Source organism: Prosopis cineraria, unplaced genomic scaffold (assembly GCF_029017545.1).
Source record: "Prosopis cineraria cultivar Desert tree isolate PC_DT_omini unplaced genomic scaffold, ASM2901754v1 PC12, whole genome shotgun sequence".
Lineage (NCBI taxonomy): Eukaryota > Viridiplantae > Streptophyta > Magnoliopsida > Fabales > Fabaceae > Prosopis > Prosopis cineraria.
The window spans coordinates 29,930,743-29,956,795 of record NW_026555343.1 but is presented as its reverse complement, the minus strand read 5'-3'; the positions used below and the strand labels follow the sequence as shown (position 1 = coordinate 29,956,795).

At 32.1% G+C, this 26,053-nt stretch overlaps 2 protein-coding genes across 2 annotated transcripts; one reads left to right on the top strand and one right to left on the bottom strand.

Annotated features, from left to right (window-relative positions):
* Positions 1–3,784: 3,784 nt before the first annotated feature.
* Positions 3,785–14,948, bottom strand: LOC129289233 (uncharacterized). The gene is made up of 4 exons (XM_054926024.1): positions 14,837–14,948; positions 12,096–12,244; positions 11,831–11,967; positions 3,785–3,893 (listed from the first exon to the last, which is right to left on the bottom strand). Exons 1-4 carry the CDS (start codon positions 14,946–14,948, stop codon positions 3,839–3,841), a joined length of 453 nt encoding a protein of 150 aa, XP_054781999.1. The 3' UTR covers positions 3,785–3,838.
* LOC129287491 (probable carboxylesterase 9) lies at positions 4,118–5,176 on the top strand. Its single transcript, XM_054923677.1, has one exon. The coding sequence runs from the start codon at positions 4,165–4,167 to the stop codon at positions 5,119–5,121; it is 957 nt and encodes a 318-aa protein (XP_054779652.1). The 5' UTR covers positions 4,118–4,164; the 3' UTR covers positions 5,122–5,176.
* Positions 14,949–26,053: the final 11,105 nt, after the last annotated feature.

Below are 26,053 nucleotides of genomic sequence, written 5' to 3'. Positions count from 1 at the left end.
GGTTTTATATATGTGAAGTGATGTAGTTTGTATGAAAGCATAATCATAAGAGTGGGAGTTCACCCATAAGAAGAAGTAGAGAAAGACCATATGTCATTATTCTCCTTAATATCTGACAAAGTGCGGTGTTAAAGAATTACATCTCCTTAGTGCCTATTAAGGTGCGGTGTTGGATATTATTTTCTTAGTGCATATTAAGGTGTGATGTTGGAGATTCAGACTCCTTAGTATTGATATGATGCGGTATTAGAGTTAACGATACTTCATTGTGCGTAATGGAAAAACTATAGTCCAAAAATGAGATCGAACACCTTTGGCTAGGTGATTCTACCATTAAAGGCAAGCTCAGGGCTAATAAGCGTGTATGCTGGTCCAAGATGAGCCAATAGTTTTAAGTCTTTTGTGATATGAGGATTCAAATGGTAATGATCATGCTATGTGCTATAAATTTGGTGAATTGTGAAAAAGACTTATGAAAGTTGTGATAAATAGTGAAATATAGTAATAATATATTGATTTGAAATGAAATTCTTGTTATATGCCAGGTTTCAATATGTATTATATAATACTTGCTCATAGTTGTATGTGATAATTAGTAGTAGAGAATTACTCTGTTACTAAAATATTTATCTCGCCTTGTGATCATATTTTTACATGTCGGAGTGGGCAAGAGAAAAGAGTTAGAACTAGCATAGTTGTGCTCTTGCCATGGAAATTCTTGAGTCTGTGTAATGAACTCATATTTAATGTGAACATTGTGTATATAAGTTTTCATAGAATTTACAAACATATTTTGAGTTGTGATTTGATGAGATATGAAGTGATTTTGTAAATCTTAGCCCTTATGTGTGAATATGTAGTGAAATGAGCATTTAGAGCTAAGATTTAGTTGTGAACATATTGTAAATATACTAGTGGTGAATATGAAGTGAATTTGTTGTGATATTATGGTAAAAATGATCAGAGAAATGTGTTTATGTTAAGCTGTGAAAAGTTCAGGTTTGTGAAAATGGGCTGTTGAATGGTCAAATCTTGATCTGTGTGTGTATTTGATATAAAATGTAGTTAATCAAGTGTATTAGGTCTTTTTAGACTTGGTTCAAGGCCTAGAGTGGCCTTATAAAACAAGGTGAGTGATTTGAGCACTTGAGGGTGCTAAATTTTTTTTAAAAGTAGCTTTTTGTACTCAGGTATTTAAATTTTTATCAGATTGTTGGATCACGTCCAAACTTATTTCATTAGCTAGGTTATGTAACAAGCCTCGAGTGGGTACTTGAATCACTCTGATCAGACATCGTATGTGAAAACGGCGCATGTTAAAAGTTCATCTTACGAATTGTCATATGATAATTGTAGAAAATATCATGTGCGTCATAGTGCAATGCATTGTACATCATGCCACAGCTTATAGAACAAAGAGGGTTAGCTCGTAGCTCTATGCCACATGCCCCATAATTTGACCTTATTTCTTTATTTTGAAAGCATGCATGGACTATAATGAATGCATAGGATAATTTTTGTTGTGCTATGCTTTATTTTGTATTGAGTTAGATGAGAATTTTGATTATTTTAAAAAACAAGTCTTGGGCCTAAACTTTTCAAACAAAGTATTTGATTATAGTTTGGTGTTGTGATTGTGGTGATTAAGTTAATCACTCCTAATGTCAGGTGGATATTGGGAGAGGTTACACACTTCCTACCAAATACATTATTTGGATGCATTATATTTCTAAGTGTTTGATCAAATGCTTCTACATAATGGCATTGCACCATTGTGGGTTCATCCCATATAATTAATTTGGTAGCATGTAATAAAGTGCTAATGGAGAGTTATGAGAAATATTGCAAACTAAATCTTCAATAATATTGATAGGGATTGCAAATCTTGAATGTTCCATTCTTCTAAAGGGTAACAAAGTTGCTGCTATTCCACTTGTAGCAACTATTAGAACGATTTCTCCTTTTGCATGTATTGTTGAAGTCAACGTATTCCAAAAAAATCTCTTTCCTGTGCCTCTATAGCCATAATAGAAGCCACCTTTTCTAGAATCAAAAGAACACATGATTGTGTCAAATATGTGTTTTTGTTCCATAGTTAAGCACTATATGATTATAATTTAACTCTTGCAAAATCATCTAGTTAGTGACATCAAGAGTACTATAATCATCTGGGAAAGGAAGTGATATGGATAGTTCTTAAGAGTCTTCCCATTCTATTGAAGCAAGATCTCTATCAAATAGGCTTACACACCTAGCCCTAAACTCGATCAAATAGGGGTTAAGCTTGAAGAAATGATTGATTTTAAGATAATATGGCCTTTAGGATTGAGCCCATATAAGTTGGGGTTGCTTATTTACCAGCTCTATTAGAAAGACATTTTCACTTTGTTTAAAATTGCTTCTTCTTTTTTTTGTGCTAATGTAATTTTATTCCCTTCAATTTAAGATGTACGATAAAAATCATACCTCTTAAACTTATTATTATTATTATTATTATTATTATTATTATTATTATTATTATTCATAGCCCACCCTTAGGGTAGGGGCTTATGCCTTGGCTTACTTTAAGTCCAACCCGGGCTATTTACTAAATAAGCTTAGGTCAGTTTCATGCTTTAATTAGGCTTTATTTTTTCAATGCATAACTTACGAGCCAAACAAACCGACTTATTTACACACACACACACACACACAAATATATATATATATACACACACATTATGTAATATATCATGCACACATCAATTTTACAATTTACTTTTTAATCAATCAATTTTTTTAATTTTTAGTTATGTTTTCAAATAGGTTGAATTATATATTGATTTTAATGTTAATATTTTATTATTATACTGTATTGTAGTTAGTAAGTCCTTTTAATTATTATATATTAAAATTAATAAATGAGGTTATATATTTATGCTGATATTCTTAAAGTATATTTGAGACATTTAAAATAAAAATGTGAATTTATTTAAAATGCTTACTTTTAAGTAAGCTTTTAAATAGGCTTTCAATATGAGTGGAAATAGGCTAGGCTAAGTTAAGTTAGGCTTTAATCAAATAGACCTCAACCTATATGATAAGCTAGAGGTTTGAGTTTGGCCTGAAGCTTGTATGAGGCTTTTCTTATAACTTAAGCCTGAGCTTACCTAAAAGTTGATCTCACTTGAAAGCTTACTTAAAAGTAAGCCTTTTACATAAGCTTGCATTTTAGTTTTAAATGTATCAAAAATACTTTAAGACTATTAGTATAAATATATAACTTAATTTATCAATTATAATATATAATAATTAAAAGGACTTACTAACTACAATACAATATAATAATAACATTAAAAATTAATATATAAGTCCAATCTGATTGAAAATATAATTAGAACTAAAAAAGAGTAGATTGATTAGAAAATTAAATGTTAAAATTGATATGTGTGTGATATATTATATAATATGTGTGTGTAATAGACTGGCCTTAAAAAAAAAACGCCTAACCTATTTAACTAAATAGGCCTAATTAAAGGTTTGAACTTGATCTAACAAATCCATTTAAGTTGGGCTTAAAATAGGCAAAGACATAGGCCCTTGATAGGAGCTTGACTTATTCCCACTCCTAGCTTTCAGGTTAGAGCAGGTTTTATGTAGCTTCAGATTTAAGCTGTAAAAAGTCTTATACAAGTTTTAAACCTTTAATTTGCCATACAGGCTTAAGTTTATTTAACTAAAGGTCATCTCAATCTAGCATATTTTTACCCTTACTTACCTCTCAAGTTAGTTCCATCCCGTGCCAGATTAATTTTTGATATAGATAATAACAGGAATGAGGAACTAATGTCAAACTTTTCTATTTCCCTCTTCTCTTCACTTTTTTTCCGCGCGCAGTGCTCACAGCTACACCACTGGCATAGGAAAAGGAAACCTATCAGAATATTCAAACAATTAGCTAATAAATAAAATAAAGCACTTGCTCCACAATATTACACATGTTAAAATCAGCTTCTAGCTAGCAACTTTCTCAAGGAGAAAAATCCTCGTTAGCCACAAATATTTGTAAAGAGAAAAATTGGTTTCAATTTCATACATACTCATCTTTTCATGCCTGCCATCAATAGCTAAATAAAACCCTAATATCCATCGTCTCTTATCTTCTATAGCTACAACCAAAAGAAAATGTCCAAATTTGATCCTTACAACCATCTGAGTATAATTCTTAACCCCGACGGGACTCTCACTCGTAACTACAATGCTCCGACGGTCAATTCAAGCCCTGAGCCCACGCCGGGCGACTCTGCCGTCTCCAAAGATGTCACTCTCAACGTTGAGAAGAAATCCTGGCTTCGCATTTACCGGCCGACCAAACTTCCGTCCAACGACAACATGGTGGCCCGGCTTCCGATCATAATCTACTTTCACCACGGAGGTTGGATTCTCCTTAGTGCGGCTGACGTTAACATCCACACAAACTGCTCACAACTCGCTGGCGACATCCCTGCCATCGTTGTCTCTGTAAACTACCGCCTCGCTCCTGAGAGTCGCCTGCCGGAGCAATACCACGACGCAAACGACGCCGTATTGTGGGTTAAACAACAAATAATTGATCCAAAAGGAGAGAAATGGATAAGAGACTATGGAGATCCTTCAAGATGTTATCTCTATGGATGTGGCTGTGGAGGGAACATTGTGTTCAATTTGGGTATGAAAGTTTCAGAGTTAAAATTAGAGCCATTGAGGATTCAAGGAATAATAATGAACCAACCCATGTTTGGAGGAGTGAAGAGGACGAAGTCGGAGCTGCGATTCGCTACGGACGAGCTCTTACCACTACCTGTGGTGGACTTGATGTGGGACCTAGTGCTGCCGAAACAAGCCGATAGGGACCACAGATATTGTAATCCTCTGTTGGAAGGTCCACACAAAGAGGCCATAGGGAGGCTGGCAAAATGCCTTGTCATTGGCTTTGGTGGAGATATCATGATTGATCGCCAGCAAGACCTTGTGATCATGCTTGTGAACTGTGGGGTCCAGGTGGATGCGAGGTTTGATCCAGTGGGGTTCCACAATGTTGATATGGTGGACTCTCGGCGAGCTAGTGCAGTTGTGAATATCGTTAAGGAATTTATTCTTTGAATTGTATAGTCTTAGCTTGTGTGGAACTCGAACTCGATTACCTTTGACAGTATAATTGAAGAGTAGACTTTGCAAGAGTTTTTTCATTTGACAAATAGAACTATTTCTGTGTCTTGTTTTAAAAAAATTGTATTTATAGATTATATGGTTAATTAATGAGGTTATAGTCACCTTATATGATTGATGCTTATTAAATTAAATGTTGATAAGGAAAAAAAAAATATGTTGTTAGAAAGCTGATTAATTTTAGAGTGATAATAAATGTTAATTTTTTTGTAAAATATAATGGAAGTGATTTATCTTTTTAGGGCAAAAAAATTTTTATGGGATTGATTTACTTTCTTTGTTTATATTTTTAAATCACTTTTAACTTGTACAATTGAAATTAAGAAAAACATTAAAACTTAATGACTCACTTAAAAATTTTAATAAGTTTTTCAACTTTACACATATTAAATACATATAATAATGGACTTTTTTTACTACTATTTAATTGAGATCAAAAGAGAAAAATTATAATAAAAATTAATAACATGGCCTGCAAATGATTTGAGTTGTTCAAATGAGATTTGTCACCACTTTACCATTTTTTTAAAGTTAAATGATTACTTTTTTAAAAAAATTAAATAAAAAGTCATAATTTCTCAAGTTTTGAATTAAAGTTGTGATTGACAAATTTAACTTCTCAAGTTAAATTTCTTTTATAATTGATAAACAAGTTTTAAAAATAACCAATACCAATAATAATTTTTGTTTAAACAATCAAAATTTTAATTCAAAATTTAAAAAGTTATAATTTTTTATTCAATTTTTACAATTCATATAACAAAAGTTGTGATTGTGTAAACAAAAGTTTAAACAACAATTATGATTGAGAAAATGAAACTAACCCCATTATTTATATTTTAAATAACAATTTAATCATTTAAACTAAAACAATGGATATCATAAAAGTACATATTTAAGGAATTTTAAAAATTATGTCATTTTAAGGATCCATTTGTCATTTTTTGATTGAATTTTACTGTCACTTTTCATAATTTTTATAAGCTGATAATCATAGGATTGATATTAATTTACATTATATGCACCATTTACGGTAAAAGTAATTAAAATTTAATTGAAAAACAAAAAATACGGATCATCCAAATCATCATGATTACAGATAGATTAAGTAGCAGGGAAGAGTGAGAGAGTTAGAGAGAGAAGCTCCGAAAGAGGGAAAGAGGTCTCAGGCGAGAGGGAATCAGGCAACAAATGACTCAGGAGATGGTTTATCTAAGATGAAGGAGGATGTTATAGGAAGAAATATCAAGAAACGAGATTCGATCCCTCAATATGAAAAGATGCAAGGTGAAGGATGTAAGAATGAAAGGGGTGTAAGGAATGGATACAAGACCAAGGGGATGAATATGGACAAAGGAGGAAATATGGAAGGCGTAAGTAAGGGAATATTCAGCAGGCCACAACAGATTTCCTACAAAGTGTCTTTATTGGGTCAGTCAGATGAAAGAAAAGAGTAGAGCTATGATGAAATTTTTAATGAGTGGCTGGTAGAGGAGAGCTTAATGGCACCTACACTCACGGAGGAGCAGAAGAAGCTTGTTGCAAGTCTACCACAGATAGAAGTTCCTAACGATAAGTGGAAAAAACTATGCTATCCATGGCAGGATGCTCTTAATTTAACATTACCCGGCTTGCCTATGAATGTGTATGAGTTGAAGTTTAAACTGCCAAAGTTATGGAAGTTTAGTGACTTCGAGCTCATTGACATGGAAAACAACTACTTTGTAGTTTGATTGAATGAAGCTTAGCTATATCAAAAAATCTTGCATGCTAGTCCCTAGATCATTGCTGGGCATTACTTGGCGGTACAGAGGTGGAGCCCAAATTTCAACCTGTTCTCTAACAAACTGAAAAAACTTGTTTAGATAAGAGTTCCTATTCTTCCCATGCATTTTTACACTAAGGAATTCCTGTTTGAAGTTGGTAATCTCATTGGAAAAGCAGTCAAAGTAGATATGAACACTCTGGCTCAACTGAATGAGAAGAATACCAAGGTAGAGCGAGGGAGATTTGTTAGAGTCTGTGTAGAAGTAGACTTAGAAAAGAGACTTTCATCCAAATTCGTCATTCAAAAACATATTTTTACAGTTATGTATGAAGATTTGAATGTGATATGCTTTAACTGTGGGAAGTATGGTCATAGGAGGGAGGAATGTCCTTTGCTAAAATGTTCTACGAATGAAACACCGGAGAAGGAGAAAACAATTGAAACTGGTGTACCTGAGTCAAAAACGCCGGCGATAATGAATATTACTATGAACCTAGAGAATATTCCGTTGAAAGAAGACGTGGATGATTGGATGAAAGTGATATACACCAAGCCTTGATTTTTTTTAAAATGCTTATGAGAAAGGTACAGGTATGAAGCAATAAGGAGAAATGGAGTATGAGTAGACAGCCTACAGCGTTTTCCTTGAGATTTTCTCCTCTAGCTGATGAGGATGAAAGTTTAGAAGATCAAACAAGAAAAGAGGAGGCTAAAAGTCCAAAGGAAAAAAAGGAATAAGTAGGGAATGGAGAGTCAAGGAGGATAAGAACAAAAAAGATCGAATACAAACAGAAGAGAATAAGGTGGCAGAATATGAACAAGCTTTAGAAGGGAAGGGACAGGCTTTGATAACTGTTAAAGCACAGAAGCAATATCCTAGTGAAAATGACAAGGGGAAGAACATTGAGAATGATGAAAAGGTGGGTCAAAGAAGCTAGAGACTAATGCAAGAAATGCACCATTTTGTTTTGCAGAGTTAATGGTCAATCGGATGAACAACAAAAGTCCAAAACCAAGAAAGAAATTGACTGGACAAGTTTCAGGAGCTAAGCGCAGAGTCATTAGGCTGAAAAGGAGTCAAGTTACAAGGCCCAAAGTGCTTTCACCGGTCCCAAAGAAGAAGGCAGCAAGCCGAATTCACCAAGTCGTTTTAGATGACTTGTTCAAGAAAGGCCCTTTAGAATTGAGTTTGAATAGCAATAAAACAGGAGCCCAGATGGAAAATACAGGAAATACCATGAACATCATAGTAGCAAAAGAAATGGGTCATCAAGACAGTAATTCTCATAATGTTTCTCCTAATGAATGCATACCTCGACTCAAAGAACCACCAGATCCCTCCATCGACCCTGACTATGAATTCCACCATGTGGAAGAGTTAACTGAAGCTCGAGATCAGTTTTTTGATATCGAAGAAGGACATAAAGAAGGAACCTCCGCCGAGGAAGGAGAACGCCAAATTATGTCTCTCTGATTTCTTTGATCAGACCAGGTTCTTCTTTCTTTATTTGTTTTTATGAAGTTAATTTCTTGGAATTACCAGGGGGATGCAGTTAAAACCTTTCCTGGCCGAATAAAAGATTTAAGATGGAATTTTGACTGTGATATTCTTATTTTGATGGAAACATGAATCAGAGGGACAAGGGCTAGTTCCATTATTTGTAAACTGGGATTCTCTCATTGGATAAGAGTGGAAGCAACGGGCTATGCTAGGGGAATTTGATTATTATGGAATGGTGATGTGTGCGACGTTACCTGTTCCTTTCTTCTACACAACTTCTTCACCGCTTGGTTACGATGCTTAATGATGGGGAAATTTTCTAGTTATCTTGTGTGTGCGGTGAACCAAACTACCAACTTTGTAAACCTCTTTGGGATGACTTGATCAACATTGGTTCTCAGATGAATAATGCATGGTTGGTTATTGGTGATTTCAATGCTTATATATCCATCCTTGATAAATCGGGCAGTGATGCACATAATCTCATTGCTATGAGACAATTTGAGGATTATATTGAGAAGGCACAGTTGGGTGACATAGGTTTTTATAGGGGTAGATTTACCTGGGGCAATAATATAATTTCTAAACATAAAGATTGGGCACTTGCTAATACTGAGTGGAAAATTTTCTTTCCTGAAGTTAAGAATTATCATTTTCTCAAGTTTGATTCTAATCATAGGCCCCTCCACCTTAGAGGCCACATGTGTTCAAACAGCAAAAAAAAAAAGTTTTGTTTAGATGCCAGGCAACTTAGTTGCTTGAAGATGGTTTCTGTCATACTCTAGTACTAAGGGTATGATTGACATGGAATATGAGATAAACTCATATTTTATGAGCCTTAATTATATCAAGTTAAGCTAAATATTGATAACTAAGTGACATATATATGTATATATAATTATATAGTTCAAAAAAATTTAAATATTTTGTAGAAAATTTTGCAGAGTCTTCCCTGTAAATTAGACCTCCTAAAATTTCTACAATAATAAAACTTATCAGCCAATTCAGTAAAGGAGCCTTGCTCCACACCAACAAATTATATATCAACAAAATTAAAATTAGGATCTAACTATTGTATACATGAAATGCTAACGTACAATTATATAATATTAAATTTTACCAAAAAGGGATATTCACAATGTATTTCCTTTTTCTAGCAATAATAGGGTTCCTCAATAGTCCACAGGAGGTGCAGAGTCAGTTACAATAGTTGAGACCAAATAATTTCTAGTGAGTAGCGTTTCAATCAAAATTATAAATAAATAATGAGAATTTATAATGATAGTTACTAATAAACTTAATTGGAAAAAAATTCAATGAAATAATTAAACATATACTTAATTAACAATAAATAACAAGTTTTCTCAATAACATAACCATCAAATTTAACAATGCTAATAGAATCACATAAATGTATTAAAATTTGTACTGCTTATAAAATACAACAATTTCAATAATAACGCAATTCAATAAAATGCTTTTGAAGAATCAATCTAAAAATGATAAAATTTAATTTAAATCTAGGAGGGTTTTATCAGAACGAATAACGAGTGTGGATATACAATCTACGAGGGTAAGTAACCAATCAAGTATGGACACACAATCCACGAAAGTAAGTAACTAATCAAGTGTGGATACACAGTTTAAAACAGTAAGTAACCAATCAAGCGCGGCTGAAAGCCATGAAACAAGCATGGCAGAAGCCACGAATCAAGCCCAAGCATAAAGCCCACAAAAACAATCATGAGTGCGATGCTCACGAATCACCATCCCTCCATTCCACGTGTGTTGGCCATCGCACAGGGCTAACACCCTCTATAAATACTCTGTTAGCTAGGTGTATCAGGATGCGCCAAGGGCTAGCAGAACTGCCGTTAGCATCCTATGTTCTGAACTCAGTTCCCCTTAATAAAATCAAGTGTGTATGGAGTAAGAAAAATAATTTTAAAATTTTCACTTTCAAACACTATTCAACTATCCTTTTCATTGCCTAAATTTATTATCATTTCCTCCATACATGAATCATTGTATAAAAATTTTTATATCAAAATAGAATTAAGTAATTAAACTATTTTTGAGAAATAATACCATTTATTATATATCTGTTTCAATCATTATTTATTAACAATATAAATTATTAGTAAGATCAAAACATTGTCATTAGTAAAACAATCATTAGAAAAATAAAATTAACAAAGATATTTATACAATTTATAAAGGAACAATAGTAAAATTTAAATAAAGAGATTTTATAAACACTTGATTAGAAATTTACTCAAAATGTCATCCACTCACTTGAGGGTTTCAAGGAATTTTACAATTTGACCTCCTCAAGTTCTCATATACTTTAGTGATACCACAAATGATCTAGCACATAAACCAATAATCTTTGTGTCATTATGATTTTCTTTTTCAATATAAACAAGCAAAATTAATATTCAAGTTCTTAAATAATTCTCTAAATTTCTCATTAACCCCTTCAACTCTTACTGAACCCTCCAACAACTTCTATCAAGTAGTTCAACAATACTTAGCAACATTCAATTGTAATAATTAACTCAACCTTTATTCCAAAACTTAACAAAAATCTTAATTATCATCTAGTTTAACAATTACATTTTAGGTGTTACAAGATTCCCATGTGTAGTTCAAATTTATAAATTGTATGTAAAGACATATATTCCGTCAAGTAACATTTATAGTTCCTCTAGGTCCTATTATGAAAATTAAATAAGCATATTTCCACTAAATTTTATATTCAAATACCTTAAAACATAATATAAATCAAATCATATACAACTTCATACTTCACAATATACTAATAATCAATTTGCAAGCAATAATTAAGAGGCACTATCTTCATTTGAGTTTTAATTATACTTAAGTCAATTAAACTATTTGACAAACCTTAATTCATACATATGTCTCTTTGTAACCTATCTTCAATCATAAATTATAATAATCTTATCCTTCATTTAGACTTAATAAAGTACTATACGAGTATTAGATGTAATTCTTTTTCCTCCTTTACTCTTTTAAAATCCCAAATAATAATTTAAGTCACCGTACATATAATCCTTTAAAATTATATTATGCCAATTTAACAACATTCCTTCAAGCATTTTTGTAAATGTTTTGAGTGCACACCATGAGCTAAATCATGAAATCAACATTCAAATCTTCTAACAACTTCAAGCATTTAATTCTACAACTCAGTTCAATATCAAAATAAAGTAACACCCAACCTAAGCCAAACAGCACCTCAATATCCAAAAAAAAATTTCGACAGCCAGAATTAGAAAATGAAGAACAAGAGTGGAAGCTAGAGGAAGAGAAGAGATTGAGCTCACCACATAAACCCCTGTGAGACTTACCGCTGAGAAAGGATGAAGAGATGAAGACTGAGGGCGCACAACACACACCTCCACTGACCACAGAGCCGCAAAGAGATAGGGGATGGCGACAGAGGAAGAAATCTCACGTTTCCAATACACCGTCTGTAAAAGCACAGCTGCAAAGAAGGGAGTTGAAGACCACCAACAGATTCAAGGGCAGCAGATGAGGGGAAAGGGAAGATGAAGCCCACACAACTCCTACTACATCAACAAAAAATTACAGAGCAAAGAGGTGAGACCGAACCTGTAGTGACGGAGATTGAAGAGGACACTGGCGGAAGAAGGAAGAATGATGACTAGAGGCACAATGATGTGAGCTCGCTAGAAAGATCGAAGAGAAATAGAGAGAGAGTTCATGTCGGTGAAGAGAAGGAAGGAAATGAAAACAATGCTCTGTTCTTCATCCGTTAAAAGAGAATAAAATATTAATTGAAAATAATTTGAAAAAATTACAAGAAAGGCATGAGAAAATTTACAAGACAGTACACAAATTTTTTTTATAATTTAAAATAAAATAAAATCAAACTTTTGCTCAATAGAATTTAAACTCTAGACCTTTAAGAAAGTTATTAGTATAAGTTTCACTTAAATTATCACTCTCCACTTACTATAAAACTAATTTAAATAAAATATCAATTAAAAAAATTAATTTAATTTACTTTAATTTACAATTTAGGGTTATTACAGTTTCTTAGAGTTGGTAAGGGAAGCTTGGAATAAAGATAATTGGGATGACTACGTTAAGACCTTTGCAAAATAAGCTCTAGTGTGGAATGAGAGTTGGGTGGGGAATATTCTAGTCAAAAAAAAAAAACTCCTTAGATGCTTGGGAGGCATAGATAAAGTTAGAGTTAATAAAGATTCTCAATATTTGCAACAAGTTGAAAATGAACTGTGGAAATAGCACAATAAAGCCCTTGTTCAAGAAGAACTCTTATGGTACCAGAAATCAAGATGTGAATGGTTGAAATGGGGGGATAGCAATGTTAGATTTTTCCACTTCTCTACCATCCCTAAAATGGAAATAAAGTAGAATCGAGTTGAAAAAAATGAGAATGGATTTTAGGTTAGTGATAATGAAGCTATGAGGGGAGTGGCTTTTGAATACTATAAGTCACTTTTCTCTGGTAAAAATTTGAATTCTCTACAGCTCCATACTACCAAGTCTTTTCCCATACTAGATGAATTGGACTTAATGTACTTGAATAGAGAAGTCAACGATGAAGAAATAAAACAAGCTATCATGAAACTTGGAGTGTTTAAAGCTCCTGTATCTGATAGGATTCAAGCTTTCCTTTACCAAGATTTTTGCAATGTAACGGGGCCATCCATTTGTTCTTTGATTTGTAAAGTGTTCAATGAACCTCAAGTAATGCAAGATCTCAATGCTACTTACCTAACCCTTATCCTAAAGATTGATCATCCTAAAACTCTTAGAGATTTAAGGCTTATCTTATTATGTAACATTAGCTATAGGATAGTTACCAAGATTGTTGCTAATAGGATGAAAGACTTTATGGATAAACTTGTGGGAAGATAATAATGTAGTTTTATTATTGGTAGACAGAGCAGTTATAATATTATTATGGCACAAGAAGTCATCCACTGCATGAAATTGAAGCAATATTAGAAGGGAGTTATGTCAGTAAAGGTGGATTTGGAGAAAACATACGATCATCTTGAATGAAATTTTAATGACATTTTAGCCGAAGTAGGCTTTGATGAATGCCTAAGCAATGTTATCATGGCATGCATCATTAGCTCAAAAATGCAAATTCTCTAGAATGGAGAGCTTACCACTTCTTTTAAACCTTTTAGAGGAATTAGATAAGAAGATCCCATATCACCTTATATTTTCACTTTGTGTATAGAGAAGCTGACCATCTTATACAAGATGAAGTTAACCTTCAAAATTGGAAGCCTATAAAGTTACGCAAAGACAGTCCTTTAATTTCACATCTTTTCTTTGTTGACAACCTCATTCTATTTGGGAGACTTATGGGGATCAAATTGAAGTAATTAATACATCTGTTGATCAATTTTGTGAGGCTTTGGGTCAAAAAATGAATCAAAATAAAACTTTGATGTGCTACTCTGCTAATATGAATTTTAATAGAGCTTATAATCTGAGCCAATGACTTAGGGTGAGTCTCATCAGTGATCTTGGTAAGTACCTAGGCATCCCTCTTATCTATAAGAGAGCATCCTATTCTGCTTTTACTTCTATCTTGGAGAAAGCTAGAGGAAGACTCTCCAATTAGAAAAGGAAATTGCTTAATCTAGCAGGTAGAGCTATCCTTATCAAGTCAATCTTAGCCTCTTTACCCTCCTATTTTATGCAAACTATCCTTCTTTTGAAAAAGCTATTGAATGATTTGGATTGTTTGTGCCAAAATTTCCTTTGGGGCAGTACTGAGGATGAGAGGAAACTACATCTAGTTTCTTGGAAGGTAGTGAACAAAGGTAAGAAAGAAAGGGGTCTAGGGTTGAAAGACCTAAGATTGCAAAATGAAACCTAAATCATGAAGTTATGTTTGCATTTAACTAATTGAAAGGATTCTTTATGAGTTAATGTGCTTATTTAAAAATATAAATGCAATTTTTGTGAACTTCCCAAGTCCATCAAGAAGACCAATATGTCGTTAACTTAGAAAGCTATTGCAAATGTATGGCTGAAATTTAGACAAGGCTTGGGAAAGAACCTGGTTAGTGAAAGGAATACTTTTTTTCTAGAGAGAAAAGTAAGGGTTGCTTGAATAGCCCTTAAATGAATTAAGAGTCGAGGGGAGTGGTATATACTATGAAAAGGAGGTTGTGGCAAACTATGTCCTTGATAGTAGTGCCTGGGATATAAGAGGATGTGTCGTTGGTTGCTTGAGCTTGTGATTGACCTGATAACTTGTACTCGAGTCCCTAGTGAGATGAGAGGAGAGAATAAATACACTTGGTTACTCTCTAATAATGGTCCTTTTCAGTTAAATCTACCTATAATTTTATTTTTGCAAGTGCCACCGAGGAGAATGATGACATTTGGAAAAGCATTTAGAACTATCCTGCACCAGAAAAGATCAAATCCTTTCTCTAGCTTGTGGCTCATGATAGAGTTCATATAGCTACACTCAAACTAGAATGTGGTTTACAAAGTTCAAATGCATGCCCGTCAGGATGCTTGCAGGAGGAAAGCATCATGCATCTTATTAGAGATTGTAACTTAGCCTGAGACAAATGGAAAGAAACAATTCAGTGAAACAAGTGGGAGTAATTTTCCCCCTCAATGGGCATGATTGGTTGAGAAGGAATCTGAAAAATGAGATAGGGAATCATAATACTAGGAATGTCCAGTGGAACACCCTATTTGGATATATCTATTGGGATATTTGGACTATTAGATGTAACAAGCTTTTTGGCTTTAAAGACGTTGCTGGTAACACATCTTCTTTGAACAATGTTTCCAGAGCTGCTATGGATATGATGTTGATTAATTCTTACTCTCTTAATGTCAACAAGCAGAATATATTAACCAAGGGCGTTCCTCCTTTTAATGGTTTTGTCAAACTTAATACTGATTCTTCTATATTAGTAGACAAGAGGAATGCATGTGGGGGAGTAATTAGATATGCTAATGGTACTTGGATTATGGGGTTCAGGGCACATTTAGATTCCTCCCATTTTGCCATTATCAAAATAAAAGGCATAACCAAAGGGTTGGAAATCTGTTGGAATCTTGGCTACAAACAAGTTGAAGCTATCAGTAATTGTATTGAGGCCTTCAATTTGATTCTTCGAGATTCCATTGCCGATCATCCTTTCAGGAAGCTATTCTGGAAGCTAGAGAGTTTATCCAGAGATACTGGACTCTTGTGTTTAATTTCACTTTTAGAAAAGCTAATGTAGTAAATAGTTTAGCTATTTTTTCTCATAATTTATTGATATCTTTTTGAACTTTTGGTTATGCCCCATCTTGCTATAACAAGACGGTGAATGATGATAGGATGATTAGATCTACATGAAGTGTGGATCTTTTTAGTGTACTATCCCTTTCGTACTGATTCTGATTTTAGTTATATATAGAGTTATCCTTATTCATTCAAAAAAATAAAAAAATCATCATGATTGTCTGTTGCGGTGCACATGATGGATGTCTTTTTACAAGATTCATATGCATTGTTTGTTCGCTGAATTATATTACATGCTCAACTTTTAAAGAAGGTAGCGTTTCATTGTTCGATATCTCTATTTTTTTTTTTTGTTGTTGATCCTCTCGTTGCTGCTGTCATTGTTTTAAAAACCGAAGTTAAACCTAAAATGATCAGAACAGTTTTTAAAAAATTAGACGATTCTAAATATATTACTAAAAACCAACTTCATTTTGCCAAGTGGATGTGAGATGATAGTGATTTGACCATCATTGTTTGAAGGTTTGACTCCTAAAGGCGTGGATAGAAAAATATTAATTGAGGAAAAATAACATCTTAAATGGTGTTTAAATTTTTTAAAGGATTAGACTCACACTCCAACCGTGGGGATATCATGGGTGACAAAAAAACAAAAAACAAAAGCCAACTTCATTTTTACACCAATAATATATATATATATATATATATTATTTTTTAAAGAAGATGTTAATAGTTATAGATAAATTTCATTCGTACCTAAATTTAATCAAAACACTTGTACTTGATAAGTTATAAAATTATAAATTACAATATTATTCATTTGTGATCATATTATATATCATTTTTTTAACAACTAGACATACTATATATTTAATTCTTATATATATATATGTGTGTATATTATTTACATATATTTAATATGTTTTATTTAATTATTATATCATTACTTTGAATCACCAGTGTAAATTAAACTATAAATTAAAAATCGAGGCCCGCTAGCTTGTTCAATGCCTGGTTCAGCTTTTTGCTGCTGTTATTGAGGGCGTACGTGTGTCCCTTTTAAATATTTTATTAAGTATTTCCTTTTTTTGTTTGAGAGCCCATTGTTGTTTTGCTATCTGCTACTCTGGTTTTTTTAATGAATGAAGTTATCTTCTTCTGGCCAAAATCCATTTTTTGTTACAAAATTCAGTTATGCGATATGTTCTATTAGTGTGTTCTGCTCGAGAGGAGGAGGGAGATTTTAATGGAGAGAAGAGAAGGAAAGGAGAGGGGAGAAATTTTAATGAAGGAGAGGGAATGAGTTTGTAGTGACTTTGTTTGGTTCAAGAGGGAAGGGGAAGAAAAATCATTTTATATGAATAATTTATCCTCATTTTATTAGTATTGAAATATTGAAAAAATGTATCTATATCTTTTGAACTTATCATGAAGAGCATATTGGTTAGGGTGTGACAAATTTTATCCCTCTCTTCCCAATCCCCCTAATTTGGAGGGGAGGGTTTGGAGAAAATTTTTTCCTCCCCTTCCCTCCACTTTGTTAAACCAAACAAGGAGATGGGACAAAATCCCTCCTGTTTCCTCCTCTCCAACCAAACATATCCTTCATAAATAGGATAGAAAATTAAGTAGAATGTACCTACTAATACAAAACATTATTTTTAATTTTTCAATTACTTCCTCTATATTACAATATAAATCACTTTTTAGAAGCAAATCTTAATCCAAAATATAAAATATTAGGTAAATTTTATTTTTTTTCCATTTGTACCCTTGCTTTTTTATTCTTTTATCCTTAAATGCTCTATATTTAAAAAACATATATGTGTGACTATAAATTCTTGAAAGAACATAAATGAAAAATGTGAAATTTTTTTAAAAATATAGATTTCAATTAATATTTTTTGAAAGCTGTAAATTAGTTAAAAAAGATATATATTGTCGTTTGGAAAGTAATTTGTTGTTTTGAAAATTCTATGTCAATTAAGAAGGACGTGGAAATCACAAACGTAGAAATTAAGCAAATTAAAGTTCACCTTGGCTTTAATCTGGGGATTGCCCTCATCTTTATGTCATTCTTCCTCTAAGAAGTTAAGCAGAACGGTTAACTGCTTTTCAAGTTCATAACTGTCCCACCAATATTTTAATTCCGTTTACACTGAACTAATGTGAAAATTATGGTTGAAAATGTTTTATCAGGAAACTTTAAATGTAATTAATTAGCCTACCACTCACTTTTTTCTTCCCAGAGCCGAAGCTAGTGATGGCCCAGATCACATTGAATCTAATTAAACTCATAAATGTCGAATCAAACTTTGTATTCCCTTCATGTTCTGTCAATAATATATATTCCCTTCACCTCAAGTTATAAAACAGTTAAAAAAGAAATCAGTGTCCTAAAATATAAAATACTTTGATAAAAATAAGGTTCATTTATAATACTTTTTAATACTTCCCTTACTATATATTCTCTCTCCTTGGTATTCTTTCATCAATAGAGTATTAAATAAAAGTCATTTTTGAAAGTTTATATTTTTGTTTTAAAAAAATAAAGTTGAAAAGTGTATTTAATGAGTTTTATTAATATATGAGATTTTATCTAAATATGTCTTATAATTTGGGGAGCAAGGAGTAAAAAAATCAATATACTATGTCATGATATTAGGAACTTAATACGTACTCCAACCATTTAAAAATGTAAGGTATTTTTTGAGGAGTTAGATGTTAAAAAATATAACATATTTTTAATTTTTCGAGATGTAATCATTACTTTTTTCTTTTTCAAAAGTTTAAATATTGATAATGATTTTATATTTGTAATAAGTTGTTTAATAGGGGTAAATATGAAAAGATATGGTTAGTTTGAAAATAGGTAACTACTTTATTGAAAGCTGAAATTCGGTTAAAAATGCCTTACATTTTTTAACAAAGGGAGTATCAAATTATAAAATACTTTTAGATAAAATCACATGCACCAATAAAGCTCATTAAATATATTTTACAATATTACTTTTTAAAAATAAAAATATAAACTTTTAAAAATGTCATTCATTTAATCCTCCATTGGTAATATTAATGTGGAAGAGAAAAAATAGTTATATAAAAAGTAATATTAGAAAATATCATTAATGAAATTTTATATTTGTAAAAGTATTTTATAATTTAAAAAGTATCATATAATTTAGGATGGAGGGAGTAATATATACATGGTCATGGATAGTTGGTCCTTTCTCTAATTCTTGGTTGCTCACTTGAGCTTGCTAGGTCGGCTTTTGAAGCTTTTGCCTAGCTTCTCTTCCTATAGTTTCTCTTATCCACTCTCACTGGGACTTGAGATGAAAACGAAGATGATTAATTAAGGATGAAAAATAAATTAAATCAAAAATTAAATGAATTAAATTGAGTTATCTATTTGATTTGGTTTGTTTAATTATATGGTTTGATTCATATTTCTATTTCTTAAAACTTCAGTTGATTAGTTTGATTGAATTTGCAAATTTCAAAACTAAATAGACCAAATTATATGTAAATTGTTTTTTTACCTATGTATATATGGTTTATTAAATTATATAAATATATATATATAGTTTAAATTTTTTAATACATTTAAAAGGTAAATATCTTGTATTTTACTTCATCTTCTATTTCATGGTGGTTTGTGGTTATTTATGGTGTTTTGTGTCATTCTCTTACATAGTTGTTAATGGGAAAAATATACATTTTGGTTCCTGCACTTTGCTCGTATTTTGTTATAAGTTCTTACATTTTTTTCAATATTTTGGATCCCTATGTTTTCATTTTCTAATGTTTTATATTCATCCAAGGTCCCTATACTTTGTTCATTTTGTTCATTTACGGATCTAAAATATCAAAAAGGAAAGTGTAGGGACTCAGAATACTAAAAAAAAAAAAATGCAAGAACCTGTAGCAAAATATGAGCAACGTGCAAGGACTAAAAAATAAATTTTTTCATTTTAAATATATATATATATATATGCGTGCGCATGTAACTAATCAGAATGGATCATTCTCATTTTGCAAACGTAATTTAATATATATATATATATATATATATGGGGACTTGGAATATCTATGACACTCATTATAAGGCCTTCATTATTATTTTTAGAAAATATGGTGGATAAAAAAAAATAGATATAACATAGGTCCAAATCACTCACATGTGAGTTCCAACAATTAAATAAATTAACTGAACCATCAAAATTTGATTCTCTCTTAGTTTGGTTTGACCAACCAATCAATTTGATTGGTTAAAATATTAAGTGTGGTTTGATTTATTAGTCCTGTGCATTTTAGCACCAAAGCAACCAATGTTCACCCTAAAGATGAGAAAAGGTGTGTTCCACCCTTAAGAGAAGAGAATGCCACCTTAAAGCAAAATAAAGCCATAACAATTAACTTGTAATAAATAAACTGCAATAAGTACTAGGAAGTAAGTTTGAATCCTCATAAGATGAGTACATAAAAAAAGGCTAAAAGTGCAAATTTAGTCCTATTTTTAAGGAGTGACTAGTAGCCTATGTTATGGGTTAGAGCAAAATAAATTACAAACTACTTAAAATAGAGCACCCAACACCTTTCCATCCGTATGAGTAACTTTCATCTATTTTTAATGGTGGGGCCTGCATTGATGACGTAATCTTCTTCATCTTCCTTCTTAGCTTCATATATCCCCCTCCTCTCTCTCTCTCTCTCTCTCTCTTTCTGTGTCATTCATCATCTATGACTTTCACAGATTAGGAAAACATTATTAGCACCCATCATCATCGTCGTCTTTATAACATCTTAAGTTTTTAACTTAAAACTTTGAATGTTTAAGTAGGGCAAATTAGTCAAAATATGAGATTTATAAATTAATGGTGTTTTTGGTACACTAATAAAGTTATTGGACTTTTGGACAGCGTTGGAAATGAGTTAAGATAGTGTACGGATCAATTGGACTCGAATGGGAGGACAAAATGGCATGTGGCACTTGCTGTGCCATGTGCCACATTGTATGGCCAAAATTTGATTAAATTAAATGTGAAATCACATCTATTTTAGAAGAAGAAAAAGGAGTAACAAGAGAGAGACGAAGGAGGAGACATTGAGGGCTACTGGGGCTACACCCCTACATTATCTTGGAAGTATTTGGAGCTTGAATATTGTTGGGTAAGTTTCTTACACCCCTACATTGAGGGTAGGAGACATGTGATCTTTGAGCCTGGAGATTGGGTTTGGTTACATTTAAGGAAAGAGAGATTTTCTAATCAAAGAAAGTCTAAACTTCAAGCTCGGGGAGATGGACCTTTTCAAGTTTTGGAAAGAATTAATGATAATACTTACAAGATTGATTTGCCTAGCTCTTATGGCAATGTTAGTGCCACATTTAATGTTTCTGATCCATTTTTATATGATTCTGCAGATTCGAGGATGAATCCTTTCCAACTGGGAGGGAATGATGGACCCCATGGCACAGATGACATGGCATTAATAGCAACAAAGCTTGAGGATGGTAATCATGAGCATGGTGACATGGAAGGAGCCCAATACTTCCAATCCAACATACCTAAAGACCCATTACAACATATTGGAGGTCCAATGATAAGAGCCCGAACTAAAGCTATGAAGCAAGCCTTATTCAGTCTTGTGCAAGAAGTTCAAGAGCTTGGAGAGCATTGGGGCACTCCTCTCAAGCCCAAAGGAGAGCATCTATACATGTATATTGTACTTAAGATCCAAACTCATGAGGAGTCAAGCCCAAGAGATGCAGACCTTAGCCCAATGCAAGGAAGACTACAAGTTGAACCTCTTGCAAGCAAGGAGGCATGTAACCCTAGTGAAGAAGTCAAGGGTGGCGTGATTTTAAATCCTTTATGATCCCTTGATTGTCTCCTAAATTATTTTCTATTTTAATAGTCCTTTGATTTGATTTCCTATTTTGAGTCTAGTCAAAGGTTATAATTAATTATAGTATTAATTTCTAAATTTTGTAATCCCATAATTTTAGGATCACATCTCCTAAATTATGTGGCTGAATATTTTATTATTATATTATTTCTCCTTTTAGTATTAAAAAATTAGGGTTTTAATTTTAGGAAATATTTTATGAGCCTATATAAATTAGGCATGCTCCATCTTAAAGAGGAACAGAAGTTAAATGAAATTATTCATTTTAGAGTTATAACTCTTGTGAGCCTTAATGCTTTGTGGTGGCATCCCATGTGAGAAACAAACGTGATTAAGAGCGTGATCAACTCTTGTGGTGTCTTCGAAGGTTGGGGTTTCTAGAGACAGGTGCTCTAGAGGATCTTCTCCTTGATCATTATCCTATTATTTATTTTATATCTTTCTTTATTTTTGTCATAAATTTTGTCTCTTTCTTTTTGGTTCTTGTGTTTTTGTTGTGTTAGGGTTCTGTCACTAAACTAGTACGATTCTGCTTTTGCGACCCCTATCAGATTGGCATCAGAGCTTTGGTTGCTAGTTTTGGTTCAAATTCTTGTCCTTCCTTTTTCTTTTTTATCTTGAGTTATTCTTTTTGTGATCATCTCTTATCTACCCCATCTACTTCTATCTTTTGGTTTTTCTCTTCTTCATCTTTGTGACTTTTTATCTTATGTGATTTTTCATTTTATTAGCCTTCTCAAAAAAAGAGAAAAAATACCTAAAAATTTGTGCAAAAAAAAGTGTTAGTGTGTTGAAAAAAAGAGAGAGAAAAAAATCCAAAAATTTAAAAAAAATTACAAATATATATATATATATATATATATATTGTTGTGAGTTATGACTATAGAAAAAAGCTATTCTTGAACTCCAAGTCACCAAGAGGTTGCCTGAAGAGAAAAGTTAACTTGGGTGATAAGAAAGTCTTCCACGTTGATCACTTTCTTATTTTTAATTTTTAGTAGCACTTTTCAAATTCTCTACTCTCTTATTTACTATTTGTACTACTCTCCTATTTTATTTAGTTTCCTATTTTTGTCTTTGAGTATTTGACTCTTTGACTTTTATTTCTTTTTTTTATTTTTGTTGTCACGTGTGGTTTTTCCTTTAGCAAGCTTAATTTTATTTGAAAATTTTTCTTTCCTATTTGTTTCAAAATTGCCAAAAAAAAAAATCCACGTGTGGTGATGGTAATGATATCACTAAAGGCTCACTTTTGAAGGTGCTGTGGTGTCTTCTTATAATACCATGATTTGAGCATTTCTTTTCCAATTCCATAGAGACAAAGAGCTTAAGATGGCATTTTGATGAGAGAATATCTGATGGTAACTTCAGCATCTTGCCAATTCTCCTCAATGGAAGAAGATAAATTAGAAGTTTCCCAATTTTGGTAATGAGTCAAGAAACCTTTAGCTTTTGGACTCTGTACAGATGAAATTACTCCTTTTGGTAATCTCAGTAGCACACATAGTGCATGGCCAATTCTCCTAGTGATTTACAATTTACCTCCATGGTTGTCTATGAAATGCAAGTATACTATGTTGACTATGATAATTTTAGGACCAAAACAACCTAAAAATGATATCGATGTATACTTGGCACCCTTGATTGAAGACTTAAAGATGATGTGGGAGGACAACATTGATGTGTTTGATGCTTACCAACAATAATTCTTTAAACTACGTGCCATGATTTTTTGTATGATAAATGGCTTTCCTGTATATGAAAATTTGTCTGGATATAGTGTTAAAGGGCATAAAGCATCTCCTATTTGTGAAGAAGGCACACATTTTCAACATCTAAAGCAAGGAAAGAAAATAGTCTATCTTGATCATAGGAGATTTCTTGATTGGTATCATCCTTATCACAAGTTGAAAAAGGCTTTTAATGGTTCACAAGAGTATGAATTTGCTCCCAAGGCATTGATTAGGGAGCAGGTTTACTAATGAGTGGAAAGGATCAATGTAATCTTTGGTAAGAATTGGAAAACTAAAAGTGAGAAGAATTTATGGAAAAAGAGGTTTATCTTTTTTTTTATCTTCCATATTGGCGGCATCTTGATGTGAGACATTGTCTTGATGTAATGCACGGGGAGAAAAATGTTTGTGATAGTCTTGTGGGCATATTTTTGCACATGAATGAGAAGACTAAGGATGGGTAAATGCTAGATTAGACTTGGCTGAGATAGGAATAAGAGAATGATTATTTTTCTAATGAGAAGAGGAAAAAGGGACTTATCTACCATCCATAGCCTACGCACTTTCAAAAAAGGAGAAAGCAAGTTTTTGTGGCTGTTTACATAATACTAAAGTGTCCTAAGTATATTCTTCGAATGTGAAAAATCTTATATCAATGAATGATTTAAAGCTAATGGGCTTGAAGTCTTATGATTATCATGTATTGATGCAATAGTTGTTACCGTTTGCTATTCGAGGCATATTGAAAGATTATATACGGCAAACAATTATAAGGTTGTGTAGTTTCTTCAATTCTATTTGCAGTAAAATCATTAACCCTAATAAGTTAGATGAATTGGAAAATGAAGGTTATATCATTTTATGCCAACTCAATGTGTACTTCCCTCTAGCTTTTTTGATAATTCAGAGCCCTATATTGAAGAAGGGATTAATGGTATTTGAGATATTTTTGTTTAACAACTTCTCTGAAAATACTTTTCACATTGTTGAGAGTAAACAAAATTTTATAGTCTTTTAGTAGTAGAAAAAATATGTACAATAGTTGTAAATAGTATATTAAGTATAGTTGTAACATGTATAGTCATTGTGATATTGCTGGCTGGTTGTTTATACTTGTCACACAATCTATATAATTTGTAGGTTTAAAGTTTTGGATTCAAAAAATTAAAAGTATATTTAAAAAAAAATTTTCACAACGGTTATTAAAAAAACCATTGCAAAGACATTCTTTAACAACGGTTCTCTCAAAAACCATTGTGAGAAGTCTCGTTTCACACCGTTTTTTTGTTAACAACCATTGTGAAAAGTCTCTTTTCATAACGGTTTTTTAGATAACCGTTGTGAAACGCTTTTTTACAATGATTTCCCAAATAACCATTGTGAAATTAAAAAAAAAAAGATTGTTGGTTAATAATATTTAACGACGGTTATGTACTACAACTGATGTAAAAAGATATCTTTTAATGTCGGTTGAGCAACAGACGTTAAAAGAAACTTTTTCACTACCTTTTTTTTTAACTTTTACTTAATAACCAACGTAAAAAGTCAAAAATAATCATTGCTAAAAGTCCTTCCTGCAATAATGTTTGTCCCTATAAAATTTAGAATTTTGAACACACTAAAATATTAATCTTCCTCACCTGAAAAATATAATGTTTCATTGTAGTACTAAAATTTAAATATATTTCTCTATTTTGAATAGAGGAGTGCCAATAAGTTAATCAATTTCATTTAACTTAATGTTAAAGTTAAACATATTGTATTTAAATAATAAATTTTCAAATTTTTTATATATTTTTTTAAATGCCCCCATTAACCAAAGGTCCTCAGTCTATCACCGAGAGTATCTACTTTCATTTTTTTTAACTCACACATAGAGTTAAGAATAAGAGCTAGGTTATATGAAGTGGCCTAAATAGCCATCATAAGGGTTGGGTCAGGTTGGAAAAAATGTGACCCAAATAAAAACAATTTTTTTAGCCCAAACCATATAACCTATAAATTATATGAGTTAACCCTAATATGTTAGGATTAGCTCGTTTAACCTATATTATATTAAAAAATAAAAAAAGGAAAAAAAGAGGGAAATTTTGTCACCAAAGAGGGATATCAACCATATGAGGTATGCTTATATAATGCTTACTTTGACATTACTAGAACAACACTCTAACAACATTATTATAATAATCAGGATTAATTAAATTTCTTATATAAAGTTATCATAACATAAGGGTTTTAAAAAATTTAGTTTAAAGTATTGTGATCCCAAGAAGCCCTTTTTAAAAAAATGTTTGAGCTCAAACTATAATTTAAAATAAATTAAACAATGTAGTGAAAGCATAAAAATCAAACATAATCCTTAAAAGCAACAATGGAACATTCTGAAAAAATCTAAAAAATGTTCTGTTTGCCACAGTGAATGTCACAAAGGGACTACATTCTACATTCCTCTCTATGCAGTATGCCATGGCGTACCTGCCTTGCATCGTAACACACTCCTACTATTACGACAGTTTCTCCGGCCAACTTTCAAAGTCTGTCATTTCACCATTTGACCCTCGATTTGAGCAAATCAAGTTTTTACACATAACTCTTTAAGCTACTTAATTATTGGCACTGGTTACACACCTATGCACTTCACCATTTAAAAGTTGAACACCTAG